The sequence below is a fragment of the Melospiza georgiana genome, chromosome 14 (assembly GCF_028018845.1).
Source record: "Melospiza georgiana isolate bMelGeo1 chromosome 14, bMelGeo1.pri, whole genome shotgun sequence".
NCBI lineage: Eukaryota > Metazoa > Chordata > Aves > Passeriformes > Passerellidae > Melospiza > Melospiza georgiana.
This window is the reverse complement of record NC_080443.1, coordinates 17,433,088-17,448,008: the sequence shown is the minus strand read 5'-3', so window position 1 is coordinate 17,448,008 and position 14,921 is coordinate 17,433,088. Positions and strand designations below refer to the sequence as shown.

General features: G+C 44.1%; 1 protein-coding gene across 2 annotated transcripts in view; it reads right to left on the bottom strand.

Annotated features, from left to right (window-relative positions):
* CDH13 (cadherin 13) overlaps nt 1-11,794 on the bottom strand; it is a 441,709-nt gene extending 429,915 nt beyond the window's left edge. For both annotated transcript variants that reach the window (XM_058034103.1, XM_058034102.1), the window contains exon 1: nt 11,643-11,794. In XM_058034103.1, the coding sequence (XP_057890086.1) occupies nt 11,643-11,687 (45 nt within the window). In that variant the 5' untranslated portion in view covers nt 11,688-11,794. The remainder of the gene's footprint in view (nt 1-11,642) is intronic.
* Nucleotides 11,795-14,921: the final 3,127 nt, after the last annotated feature.

Here is a 14,921-nt window from a genome sequence, read left to right as displayed (position 1 = left end):
GTGCCAACAACTTCAGATGGAGATATGAGCAAGAGCTCTGGATATGGGTGTCAGCCTAAGCTCTGAGGCAAGGCTGTGCAAATGGAGATGTGGAAATCGGGCAAAAATCAGACTGTGCTCCATTCCTGTATACATCTGTTGACTGCATCATAAACACAAAAGGCTGCTTTCCAAATCCTAACAGCTGCAAAGTGACAGAGCATTGAATACCATTTTTTCTTTTTCCCTTTGTTTTGCTTTCCTTTCCATTTTTATGCTTTAAGGTTTGCTCTTCTTTCTTGTACTCCTCAGTCAACCAGGGAAAAGGAGAAGAAATTCAGCAGCTATGTCAGCATGTTTATTAACAAATTACTACCCCAGCACTTCTGACTCCAGGAGATCACCAACCTAACACCATTATTGGGGAGGATAAATGAAATTCTCTTTTCCACATGAGCAGAAAGAACTAAGGGAGAAAGGAATAGTGTGATATGAACATACCAGGAAAAGCACAAGTACTGACATTACAAAATTTTGAGTTCCCTACCACATGAGCCAAAGGTTAGAACACTGCACCAACTCTGGGGAAACTTCAGATTACCCAGTGAAAACATGACCCATGTGAAATGTTGAAGGAAAACAACTCCTTAAGGGTGTCTGGTTCTCTTCATAGTGCAAGAAAACCTCCATCCTCTTCTATCACCAAATAAAAACATCTTTAAGCACCACAAACAGGGATGGATTTTCCAGCAGAGCCTGCTGAACCTCATCTAAGTTAAACCACAGTAGTAAAAATTATTCATAGCAATAAAAATTATTCACCCTTTCCCCCAACACTAGGGGTTCTGGAGGAAAGTTTGAGTAGAAAAACTAAAAGCACTCAGACAATCTGAATTATTTTAACCAGATGGAGGAGAAAAGAGAAAAAAAGCAATTTGAACAAGGAAATTACAGGAATGCTGATGCTTCCAGTCAGCCTGGAGGTAAGGCAGAGAGAACCATTCATGCTGTGCACGATGGCTTTTTATTCCTACGTATCCCAGCTAGACTCCACAAACACACAGCATGCAGAAATCAGAAGTCAAGAACAAGTTGGAGAAACAATTCAGTTCAGGTTCAACACGAGTTATTGCAGCCAAGCAAGTCAGTTTGTTTTGCACAAACTCCTTCCCCCACCCCATAATCAATGTTTAGCTCCCATGCACAGCAAGAAACAGGTTCTGTGCTTGTGTGCCTTTGAATCCTGAAGGAGGAAAAACTTTGAAAATTCTATTATTAGGAAGTAAGTGCAAGACTAAATCCTCATTTCAGAGAGACAAACACACAGGAAGAAGCAGCTCTTCCAAAAAATAAGACTTTGTGGATTTGTGGGGACTGTTGAAAGCCAGAGTCTCATGTTTTGGGCATGTAACAAATGGTGCCTACCTAGTGCTCCCAGGAATTCAAACATTTGGGTGCATCTCTCTAACAGTGACACTTACATTGGCAACATCCCACTTCCAGCAGCTAAACCTGGGAGGGGGGAACAGCCACAACCAGCAGCTCACCTCCTGCCAGAGCAGCCCAAGGTTTTGGCAGCTCTGCCTCCTCCAAACTGAGGAGAGGAAGGAAGACAGGAACCTCTGTCAGTGAGCAGATGGCAGGAGAAGTATTCTGAGACTGTCGCCTGTTGCAATGGCAAGATGCAGAACCTCTGCCCTACCCAAGTTGGTTGTGCATTACCTGACCCCATTTTCCACCCCAAACTGCTGTGGTCTGAAATGCCTGGAGTGTAAATAGAACTGCCAGCCTCATCCTCCTCCTCTGCTCCACCTGGTCACTGTGCCAGCAGCCCTCACAAGCAGCAGCTATGAGCAAGCATTCTCCATTTCCTTATGCCTAAAGAGCTCTGTGCAGCTATGATTATATTTTATCTTATTAGTTTCCTCTCTATGCAAGTATGGAGATATGCAGTTCCTTGGCAAATCATAACTAATTACATTCTCAAAAGTTGAGCTGGATTATTAAAATACTCCTGGAAACACCACCTTCTGATTGGCCTAGAAACTGAATTTATTCTGGGCTCCCTCCAATCAGAATTAATCTTTCTGGAGTGGAATGAAGTGCCACCACTGAATCAACACCAGCAGCCCAAGTGACAGCAGGCGACATCATTACTCACCTAAGATAACAGACCTCAAGTCATTGAAACAGGCAGATGTTGGAGGCTGTCTCCCATTTCAGAATAATGCTCCTGTCGTAACTGAGCAGTTATTTTAGGGAAGCAAGGATAAATTCATTACCGTTGGTAGGGTGCTCAGCTATCACAGCAATAGAAGCTGTGTAAGCATCCTGGTACGTGCACAGCAGGAATGCACATGGCACTGACACCACCCATCCTTCACCCAGATAACAAAAGGAGGGCAATGCAATCAATCCACATCCTCTGGAGACTTCCTCCTGTGTTGGTGGGAGCAGTAATGCTTTGCTATGGCAAACACACACAAGTGAAGTTGAGAGATGTGCAAGACCAGAAGTAATTTCCACAAAATTTCATTATTTATCCCCAGCATCCTTATCTTACTTCCTGGTAACACATGGTATGTGAACTTATCAGCTGCTTTTTCTCCAGATTACAATAATCAATACTCTCACCACACAAAGCACCAAATTTCTGCATTGATAACCAAACTGCAGAGATCAACAATTCAGGAAAACCATTGGTGACATTTAACACTGGATATTGCATTCTTGTTTATTATTTTTAAATAAGACATTGTTGCTTAAAACATTAGAAGAAAACAGTAATTTCAAAACTAGATGGTTTATCCATTCCCAAAAAGCAGGGAATATGGGTGCAAGACAGTATGCTCCCTTTACTTCAGGCTTTCCTGACCATCCCCACAGCTTTGTTCCCTAAATAATGCCTCTTGCAATGATATTGCCACATTCCACACAGAATCAGGTCCAGAAGCCCAAGTCCAAGACAGAGAATGGATTGAGAGTGCTCAAGGTCAGGCTGGACATGGCTGGGAGCAATTGGTCTAGTGGGAGGTGTCCCTGCCCATGGCAGAATGGTTGGAATGAGATGGTCTTTAAGGTCCCTGCCAAATCAAACCATTTTATGATCCATTATTAAGGAGAGATTATCAAATATGCACCTGACTAGTTTAGTGTTCAGGTCAGAGCTGTGTATTCGTAAATTGACAGGAATATCAATACCCATAAATCACGATTTATAGAGTTCAGAGTCCACTTAGTTCAATCTGATCATGAATTATGAAAACAAACATTTTAGAAAACAATAAATTCACTTTGCCTGGCACAAAATACAACCTTCAGGTAGCAAGCTAAACAATATACCCAGAAACCAAGACAGAATTTTATGTATTGTTCTATTTCATATCATTCCCATTTGTCTTTACCCACAGGGATTTCATTTTGCAGTTCACCTGGATTATAACCAAGACTTCCTGGCACTTGCAAGACCAGTTATCTTGGCAGAAGGTCAAGCTGAACACCTTTAATTTGGCTGGTTATTTAACTGTACAGATCAACTCAAACCCGCAGCTGAGATATCCATTCTTGCTGAAAGCACAGTTGGAGCTGCTCAGCTTCCTCTGACAGAGCTCTGAAACAATGGGTTTGATGGGGAAGGAAATGCCCATCCAATTCTAATGCCTAAATCCATCTCCTTTCACTCAGGAGCAAAGTACCAGATGCTCTGGATTTCCTGCTTTGTCAACTCCAGAGCAGTGCTGTGTTCAGTTCTCACATTTTGTTAGAGCTGTTTGTTGTCTGATAAAATGCAGCTCCTCAGGGACAGCACAGGGCTGTCTCAAGAGAAGTGTATAAATACACCTTATTTGGCAGCAGAGGAACTCAAAGCAAGAAGGTTTGTCTATGGGAAAATGCCAGATCCTGGGGACACCATTTCTGGAGTTTTCTCTTCTCCCAAGCAGTTACCTGCTGCTGAAATTGCAACTATACACAAGAACACTGTAACAGGCTAAGGAAAGGGAAATTTTACAACATACTCCCCTGCCTCTATCCTTTTATGCTGTCTCTACAAGCTGTGGATCATCCTCCTATTTCAGGCAGCTGAGATAACTCCCTTTATACAGTGACCCCATGGACAACTGCCAGCTTTTGTTTTACACTTACAGGTTCAAAATCCCCTGCATTTGACTCCAGGACTCTTTACTGACAACTTGCACAGAAGCCCAACTCCAAGTTATGCCAAGAAGATGAAAAGAAGGAGATTGAGTGTCTATAAAGTAGATGAGCCAATTATCAGCATGATAAGTGCTTTGTAACACGTTTGGGGTTTTTTGCTCCGTGGCAGTTTGAACAAAACTCAACGTGTCAATGCTTTTATGGATTGATTTGAAGCAATATGAGCAGTTATCCACGCTCTTGCTATGTGTGCCACAGCTGTGTTCCTGCCCATGTGGCAGCCAGCCATTAATGCAGGGAATCAGGACTCCCTCAGCTGTGTCCAGCCACGTTTGTCAGCCCTGCCTTGGCGCAGGGAAGGAGCCCTCACACCCAGCCCTGGGAAGGGAGAGGGGTAACAAACACCCAAACAGTAACAGCTGAGGTAACCTGAGCTTACAGCTACAGATGTTTGTAAGTGAGCATCTCCTGTCCTGGATTCCAGTTTTGGGTATAAATATTTCTTTGCATACAGCCACATTTACAGCACTGTGACACCTTAATGACCTAGAACCTGAGGTCTTCAGCATTTTGAGTCCCTGTTACACACAAATTCCACAAGGCCCATCTGCCATGATTACTCAAAATCCTAAAAAGTCTGCAAACTTTTAGAAACCCACTTGCTGTCTGCACTGTTAACACAGACTTCATACGCAGAAGAATTATTTGTTCTTCATTACATACCAGGCTGCAAGGTCCCTGGGAATTAAATATTAACTTTTAGAAATATATACATTGCCATTACTAGTAAGGAATTAAGTATTAGTTGTTCACAGCAAGAGAATTAAATAATTTAGACCAAAATAAATAGCTATTATTAGCGGTTTGCTAGGTTTTTTTTATCTATTTAAATTAATATTTTGGGAGCAAAACCTTTCTAAAATGGAGTCTAAGGAATGCTAGGTAATAAAATCTTATTAATTTCAGGAAACTGTGTAAGGGTGTCTAATTTTGAGACATTTCAAAAGCTTGAAGATGGATGTTCAGTTTCCTAAGAACAAGGACCATAAAGATACCAAATTAGACATCCATACATGGACATTCAGAGATATCAGAAGTTATTTAAACACCTTAATCAGCTTTTCCAAGTGGTTAGAGATACTGAAAACTGCTGTGTGCTGAAGAGATTCACCCCACTCTTAATACCTCATATGTATTTTAGTCTGTTCATAGAACTGTTCTAACCAGCTCCATCAAACCAAATCTTAAAATCCTTTTTTCCTCTAGCCAAGAAAATTAATGGTGCAAAACAGTAGAATATTGGATAAGATAGGAGCAGAATGAGTTCCCTTCATATGAAACATTAAGACTTTCAAAGAATTAAATTCTTCCATTTGACAGAGAATACCGTCTACATCACACACAAAAAAAAAAATTAAAAAGCAGTAGTGGGAAAATGTCCAAGACCTCCAAGTAATGAAACAGTGGCTAATAAAGCAAGTCTTATTTTTCTCTCCTCTTTGGTGTTTAATATCCTCCTGATTTGTGTACACTAACATTGTGTTAGCTGCAGGACACGTGAAGTGACAGAAAAACACAGCCTCCCATCTGGGCTGGTCCCTTCCATCAGGTGATCAGGACAGGGCACAGTGCAACCATATGGCCATGATCAAGAACCCACTAATATCATCCAGAGTTAACTGGGAAATGCAATAGCCCACTTAGTCTCCTAAGGATGATAAATGCCTCTCATTCTGCTTCTCCTCCCCAGTGGACATTGCAGATTTGTCTTTTTGCCTGCACAGATGAACCTCTAGTTAGAATCACACAATATGTGGAATTGGAAGGGACTCACAAGGATTATCGAGTCCAACTCCCAGCCCTGCACAGGACCATCCTCCAGAGTCACCCCATGTGCCCAAGAGCATTGCCCAAACTCTTCTTGAGCTCTCTCAGGCTCAGTGGTGCAACCCACTGCCCTGGGGAGATGATTGCATCCTCTGGGTGAAAAACTTTTCCCAATATCAAATCCAAACCTCCCATGACACAACTTCAGGCCATTCCCTGGTGTCCTGCACTGGTCACACAGAGCAGAAATCAGTGCCTGCTCCTCCTCTTCTCACAATGAAGTTGTGACTGCAGTGAGGTCTCCCCTCAGTCTCGTCTTCTCCAGCTGAACAAGTGCCCTCAGACACTCCTCACACCACTTCCCCTCAAGGCCGCTAACAATCTTCATTGCCCTGCTTTGGACACTCTAAGAGTTTAATACCTTTGTTATATTGTGGTGACCAAAACTGCCCTCAGCACTCGAGCTGAGGCCACCCCAGTGGAGAGCAGAGCAGGACAATCCTCTCCCACATGGCAAAGCTGAACCTGAGGCCCCCTTGTAACACTTGCCCCTGCTGGCTGGAACACCAGTGATACACACCAAAACAGTGAATTCTGCCCCTGTAACTGTCCATGAAACAAAAATAAAAACCCTGCTAACCTGACCTTTGTACTCAAAGTCCTGAATGAAGCCTCCATCCTCCAGAAAGGATTGCTTTATCACAGGTCCCCAGCCAGGTAATAATTAGTGTTGACTCCATGCTTCTCAGAAGGCTGATTAATCACTTTACCACACTACACTTATTAAGAAACCAATCCCCCTAACAGACAGCCAGGACACAGGTGGAACCAATGGGGCCTCCAATGCAAACACCATCAGCACTGGCCAATCATAAACCACCCTTTGGTGAACAAATCTCCATAACACATTCCACCTGTTCACAACAGGTGCAGCCAGTTAAGGTCATCATGGTTTATTCATTCTTTTCTCTGATCTTCTCACAGCCTTCCCCAGGCCAATCCTGAGAAAGTTGTGCCTGTTGCTCTCTGTGGCCAGAGAGCTGCTGCCACAGGTGTGTGCTGCCACATGAACTCTGAAACCTGAGGCCAAAGTCCTGACATGCAGCACACTGGTGCAACCCAGCAGCTGAAGATTGGAGATGCAGCTCCAGCAGTGATGCTGCAAGAGTGGAACACTGAGAGCTCTGTTATCTGCCTTGCTTTTACATATTGATAGAATGGGAAGAACCTGCTTATCTTGCAGCAAACAGGAAGAAAAAGAAGGCAGAACTTCACAACTCCTTGAAGGGGCACCACTGTTGCCATCTAAGTGGTTCTCATGGAACCTGCTGCACTGAGACAGCTTTTAGGAATACCCATTTCTTAGCTGCCAAGTCACTAAAAGCCAAGTCAATAATCCCAGTGGATCACAGCACAAATATTACATGTGCTAAGAAAACCTTTTTGAAGTTTTGATTCCCAGTAACAGAAAGCAGAACCCAACATATCACCTAAACTACAGCTTAGATTGAAGGCTTGAGTCTCAGGGGGCACACAAAGTGGGGTTTAATTGCCATAACTGCAGAAGCATTTCCATGTTTTCACTTGTCTTCTATAACAAACCCCCCTTGCTTAGCAGTCAGGGCTGTGGTCAGGTCCTGTGTAAGGACATTTTTAGAGGTTAGAGCTGTAGCCAAAAGCCATTGTAATTCACCAGTGCCAACCTTCCCTCCAAGGTAAAATTTGAGAAATAGGACAGCACAACTGCTGGAATGGCTCTGTGTTTTGGGAGACACCATCTTGTGAATGAGATAAGCAACTGGAAGATGGTTTTTGACTGCATGACAAAAAATGATGGACTGAAACTGTGGGGAGCAAACATCAGCCTGCTCACAAAGTGCTCATCAGTAGAAATAATTATACAGAGTAATTGACAATCGAGTTTCTGTAACATTTTTAAAGCATTTTTACAACTCTGATATATCAAAAGAACCACAGGACTTCTCTAGAACTCTCAAATAACAAGACCAACACGACAGAACAGGGAGATACTTGGTCAGATTTTGAGCACAATCTGCAATGTTCTATCAACACACTTGTGTGAGCAAGACTTGTCTTTTTTCCTGAAGCTGTTAAATTCCTTTTGCTTTCAATACCTGGGTGCTGCCTTTCAAGCTGTGCATGGAGCCCTCTTCTGGAGAAATTTGAACAAATAAAAGCTTAAGAATGCAGCAGTGTGAGCTCTGCATTAGGGGAAAGAGTTTGAGGACTAATTTTCTCTATTCACTCTAATGACAAGCTTGTAAAATCTACACATTTTTCCAATTTACTTGGTTGCAGCCCAGTGAAACGTGACAGTTATTGTTAAAATTATAAAAAATATGGGACTTTTTCCTCACTCTGAAAGCCTTACTCACAAATTTTGAGTCATCACTCTGCATGAAATGCATAACATAATAAAGGAAGCCTGTGAACAACTTTTGTCTTAAAACAAATATTTTGTATATAGGTTTTAGAAAATATCCTTTGGGGAAAATGTAAAACATACAGATTTGTAATTCTATCAGATCAGAGTATGCATTTACTGCTTACTGTACCCTGTATAGTGAACTGCATAAGCTACCAGAGTACATTTACTTTTTATTGTCAGCTTCAGATCAATAAAGCTGTATATTATAGTTATGCTTTGGAGCTTTAAAGGTGAATCTGAATTAAAGGATTACTTGAAACATCTCTTTCATTTATTCCAGCTAATGCTCAGTTTTCCTCTTGGTGAAAATAGAACAGTTGGTAGTAGCGTAGACTAAATCTTTGCAAAAAGAAAAATTAATTTATTGCTCACCTGTTTACCTCATTACTTAATGAGCTGCTTTGATATGAAAAAGTACTTCTCCATTTTTATCCTTTTAAAGCCTCAAAAAGCAAAGTTTTTGTACTTTAAAAACACAGTTGAATTAGAGGCACACCAAGAAAACACAAAAACCAAGTTACTAAATTTATAAATGGGCTTTTCATTAAAAATAAGCCTTTTACAGTCCATGTTCCTATTGACATAAAAGAATTTCCTCAAACTTTTTTCTCTACACTGCAAACTTTGCTATTATTACTTTGAAACTAAGTTATCATTATCTTCTGCCTCCACAGAAAGATTACTAGATTGCACCTGCTTAGAAAGGATTCCATCAAACTTGGTCCCTTTCTGGTTCCACTAGCATGGCATTACATGAGACATTCTTGCTACTCCTAAGGGAGAAAAAAAGAAAACGTGCAGAAAAAGATCCCCAAATGTGTTACAACCACCACACAAGCAGATGGCTGCATTTGTTTAATATGTTGTTTCTCACATTCTTCTGTTTACTTTTCCTGTCACATGAAAGTTGTGTATGTGGGGTGTCAAAGAGAAAAGCCAAACAGTGTTTCAGTAAATTGCATCTCTTTCCCTAGCATGGCACCCACTCCAATTCATGCTTTAACCTACCAATACTCAACTAGACCTGCAGACAGAATTACATACACTTCCATATTACAGTCTGATTCATTCCCCAATTCATTAACTCTTAGACATGATCTGGAAGGTGAACTTGGACATGCACTAGCTCACATGGTGGAGAGAGACATGGCCAGATAGAGCTGAACAAGCTGAGAAAGGAGGCAGAGGGCAATTTGAGCAATTAAGCTGGAAGTAAGGGTAAAGCACCACAAGCTCAGCCCTGCAGTACAGCAGAACTCATCTCAGCCCAGCCTGGGGAGAAACTCTGAAGTATCACTGAAAGTCATCAATAAAGGGCAGAGGGTGTTTTCAGAATCAGGTGTCTGCACCTATCACATTTTAAGTAATCATTATTGTTAAAAAAATGCCAGCTATGTTTCATAGACCCTAGAAGTCCATCCTCTTGTATCATACGCATTCTGCTTTCTTACAAGCAACCGCTAAAGAAAATCCAAACTCAAGCTGATTAATTCAGTGGTATATTGGAGAAGCACAAAAAAAAAAAAAAAAAAGACTCAAAACAGAGAGAAAGCCAAGCAAAGCAGATGGGAGGTCTCAAAGCCAAGAGGAGAGCACCAGTTCAGTACATCCACAGGTTACCCTTCCACTGCCTGCGCCCTCTCTCTCCCCTCTGCTCCCTGAGCATTTCCTCCCCCTGCCAGCCCAGCCTGGATCTCAGCCCACTTGTGACAACTTCTGGTCCCCAGGAGCCCTCTGGGTTTCCCCAGCCCACAGGACAGAGCTCAGCCCTCCCTGGGCAGCAGCTGAGCCAGTCCCAGCAGAGCCAGAGCCTGCCCTCGGATGGTGCCAGGGAGCCCAGCCCTGCTGGCAGAGTGGCCCTGCCAGGAACTCTCCATGTGGCACCAGCACACGCTGCTCGGCACCAAACCCATGGCCCCAGGCAGCTGCTTTCATTTGTTCCACTCCTCGGAGCAGGGCTGGTATCCCGAACCCACCCAAATGCCTTTGTGCTTGCTCACTCCCAACCCAGCCGCGGAGCCTCCTGCTGTCCCACAGCTCCGACCACCCAGGTCCCTGCCCTGACTCCTGAGCAGGTTAAACCAGGACCTGAGTGTCCTAACCTTGATCCACAGCGTGTGGATCACCCTCCTGCCTCCTCCTCCTCACACTCTGTGCAGCTGCTCCAGCAATAAAGCTCTCCCAGTGGTGATCCCTCACCGTTTGTCTCCTCATTGCCCTGTTTGGGATTAGCAGACCAAATGCCTGCTGGAGGTTGCAGTTACACAAACAGGGGGTCAAGCTCAGTGTCCCAAGCACTCGTTTGACACTAAACCCCACCAACCCTCCAAGGGTTAACAAACCCACTCGATTCAAAAAGGAATTAACTTTCATCCCTGCTCGGTGCAGAGGATCTCAGCCCACTGACACTAAACGCAAGTTTACGGAGCCCCCGAGACAAAAGGAGGGAGAACGCACTGAAGCTGGACAACAAAGGATTTCCAGCCCTGCTCTGAGCTGCCCAAAAGTGAGCCCTGTGACAGCGGCGAGGGGAAAAGAGAGTGACCAGCTGAGAAGTGAAAGCCCAGCGAGTCGCTGTGCTTTGACAGGCAGCAGCAGCGGGGCTCCGGCAGCTCCGTGTTTTTAAGGCTGGGTGTTTTTTCCTCTCCTTTCTGGCAGAGGGGGATCTATTACATTTAATAAGAGAAAGGCTACACAGCAAGTCACTGACGGAGCGTTACACATCTATCAGGAGAGTACGGCGAAGGGAGCCTTTTGCAAGGTCTGATTTTATTTTTCCTCCATATTCCCCCCCCCCTAATTCTTTTATTTTTTATTAAAAAAAAGCAATAAATAACGTGAGGTGCCTGTAACAGCCTATAAACCTACTACCCAGCACAAGGCACAGAGGAAAAGAGGCAAATCAAAGTTGCAGCATTTGATATGACAGAAAATATTGCCGCTGCAGCTGCAACCGAGACACTTGAAAGATTCCCCCCGCCACCCTTCCTGAAGGGAAACAAAAAAATGCTATATATCACACGGCAAATTGGTTGTAATTGTAAATCAGGGAACTATGAGATCCTGCATTCCTAGCAACTGCCTTAGAGCAGAGATCCTGCATCTTTAAACAGTAATTCAAGCAATGTATAATTACTCAGAAATCAGAGCTGAATTACAAATACTTTCAAATCCAAATGCACAAAAGCAGAAAGATGAAAGAAAGCAAAGAAAAAACCCACACATTTCTTACCTGGGACAGCAGAAAAGACAGAGTAAGTTGAGTTTTGTGCTGCATTTTGCCAGACTAGAAGGTACCAGAGGCTTTTTCATTCATGCACTCGGCTGCACTGAGCATATTTTCACTGTGAAACAGCCTTTGAGAAGAGACTCTGCCTTGAGAGCCAGCCAACTTCCCAAATAGATCAGCAGCATCATCACTAAAGCATTGGATAGAGTCTGATGACCAGAACCAATGGCTTTACAAGGATGATTTCTTCACAAAGCATCCCCATTTTGCATCACACATATTGAGCAAGCACCTCTACAAACACAGCACCTTTAGAAAGCATTTTTGCTTTGGTGTATTTCTGTTTAGTTTCCACCTAACATCATGCTTTACATATCTCAATAGTATTTTCCCTTTTAGAGAATGGAATTGAACAGAGGGAAATGAGAGCAACTCTGAGCACCACTGCAAAGAGATTCTCTTTATTAAAATGTTAATAAGGTAAACTTATTTTTAATAATTCAAAAAAAATGACCTCTGCAGTTTTGGTTACTTCCAAGCCTTAGAAGGAGAACACAGAGAGATTTTTCAGTGCAGTGGAAATATAGGTTATATTTTGTGTTTTCCTCTCAATCTCACAAATCACAACCAAGACAGATCCATTCTAGCCTGCAGAAAAAATGCATCATAAGGCAATAGATTTTATTAACTGCTCAGGCAATGGCAGAATTGGCTTTTAATTCAACAAACTAGAATCTAGGACAGAGTTTCAAAGGTGCATGTCCTCCAATTAGAAAAAGTTTTCCTGTTTGAAAGAGGGGACCTGCTTTCCCTGGATTGGTTACGTTGCAGCCCAGCAAGCACCACAGGCAGATGGACCAAAGATTAGGAATGAATTGCCCTGAGTGCATTTCCAACTCCACCTCCCTTGCCACTCCCCAGTATCACAACACTCCAGTTCTGTTCTGAGTTGTCTCCTGGCAGTCACCAAGGTTACTTAGCAGTACCCTTCCCCCATTTCTAGAAGGATCAAAAGTCTCCTCAGCTCTCATCAGTGATGTTTTTCCCTTACTTGCTCATCCAGCAGAACCAGCTGCCATCACTTTCTGCTCTGCCCCACCACAGGTGGCTGCTGTGCTGGTGGAGATGAGAGGAAACGTGGGGAGGGAAAGGCAGGTAGCAGATAGAAGGGATAAAGGAGCTGCCAGCCACTTTGAGCTCCCCAGCATCAGCAGGAGCTCCCAGCTGTGAATAATGTTGTTTGATGCAACCACTGCTAGTCTACTGCTCGGAGCTTACATCTTCCTTTACATACCCCTGGACCAAAACTGAGGGAAAACACTGTCCTTCCAAGTCTAAGCCCTCACAGGCAGCAATAACTCTGTTCCAGTACCTCCATTAAACACGAGTTTAAATTAATACTCAAGTTGGAATAGAATCCAAACAAAACCTAGCAGGAACTATCAGCAGCAATAATAATGCTCTACATAACCACGAAAGGTTCACTACTTAGACATAAAAAGGAAAAACAAAAAGCAGGTAGGTTGCTTTCTTTTTCTTTTTGACATAGGCAGAAAGCCAGTTCAGCAGAGTAAAATGAAAAACCTTAGAGCTCTTTATGACTGGAAATACATGATTGGCCACCTCCCATTTTTTCTTTCAGGGAGTCAGTTTGCCACCAAGTAGAATTCCCAGCCTCAAGAGGAGCACCCAGGAATTTATAAGCCAGGCTGGGTGGGGTCTATAGGGCAAATCCCACAGAAAACAGCACCAGCCATTCCACAGCGTGCACAGCCTTTGTGTGGGGGCACTGGGATTTGGACATTGCTAACCCCACCACAGGTGCCAAACAGCTGAGTGAGTTACCAGACCCACCAGAAGTAGGTGGTGGCTGAAAGAAACAAAGGCATATCTGCATCCTGTTTTACAGGAAAGGGACTCATTTAAAAAAAAAAATAGAAGTCAAGTCATGGGGTAGATGATTCACTGCAGGATAATGTGACATAAGATTTGAGCCAACACGAGCAGTTATTTTCTGTACACGGCACAAAGTGGCTATGGGGCCATCCCAGCACAGGGGCAGAGAGGGGAATGAGGAGGGTGAGGTTTTCCTGTTGGTTCTGCAGGAGCACTGCCATCAGGGGCAGAGAGGGGAACAGGGAAGTTGAAGTGTTCCCAGTGGTCCTGCAGGAGTATGGCCATTCCTACAGCCATGGCCCCCTTCACATGCTGAGGATCCAGGTACCACAGCCTGGCACAGGGCAGGACTTGCCTCCCCAATGGGCTCTCCCAGGCAAAAGAAGCCATATAACACAGCCCCTTACCTCCAGAAACAGCCAAGAGCCTCTAGCAACAATTGAAGAGAAAAACATTTAATAAAAACCAAAATTACCAACCTTTTATCTCCAGTTCCACAGAGCTTCCTCCTCCTGTTGCGGCCCATCCCTCCTGCTTTGGCCTCTACTCACAGCTGCTCTTATTTATCCACTCAAAGGGCAACTATTGATTCCTGGAGGGGTGGCAACCATCCCTACAGGGGTAATTAACCATTCCTGGAGGAATAATTAACCATTCCCAGGGGTTTAACCCTTCACAAGCCACTGGCAAGGCCTGGCACAACATGGCGCCCAAGCCCGTCCCTCCTGCCTTGGTCTCTACTCACAGCTGCTCTTATTTATCCACTCAAAGGGCAATTATTGATTCCTGGAGGGGTGGCAACCATTCCTACAGGGGTAATTAACCATTCCTGGAGGAATAATTAACCATTCCTGGGGGGGTTAACCCTTCACAAGCCACTGCCAAGGCCTGGCGCAACATGGCGCCCAAGCGTGAGGGCAGCGGGGCCCAAGCGTGAGGGCGGCTGTGTGCCCACCGGCAGCGCTCACCCTCACCGTCAGGGCCCAGCCACACTGGGAAATGGCTTTTGGCACTGCTCACCTGAGGGAATTCCAGCACACACAGCCCTGGCTGCTGGGGAGCCCAGCAGAGAAAGGGGGGCAGCTGCTGCAATGAGGGTTTTGACCCCGTGCAGGTGGGCCCCCAGCCTAGATGTGTCTTCTGGGGTTAGGCGCAGAGTCTTCTCTGCTTATTAGCTTACTAATGAAGAGCTGATAGGTTATTAATTAGAAATTAATTGTTGGTGCCTCTGTTTCAGCTAGGTAGCGGGAGGAGGTTTAAACTCTACAGAGCTTTACTGAGGAGCTGGACAGGAGGCAAGAGTGCAGGTGATGGAGGGTGGGCTCTCTCTAAACCCCAGCCTGGGGCAACATTGCTTCACAAATGGAATAAAGCTGAGGTGCTATG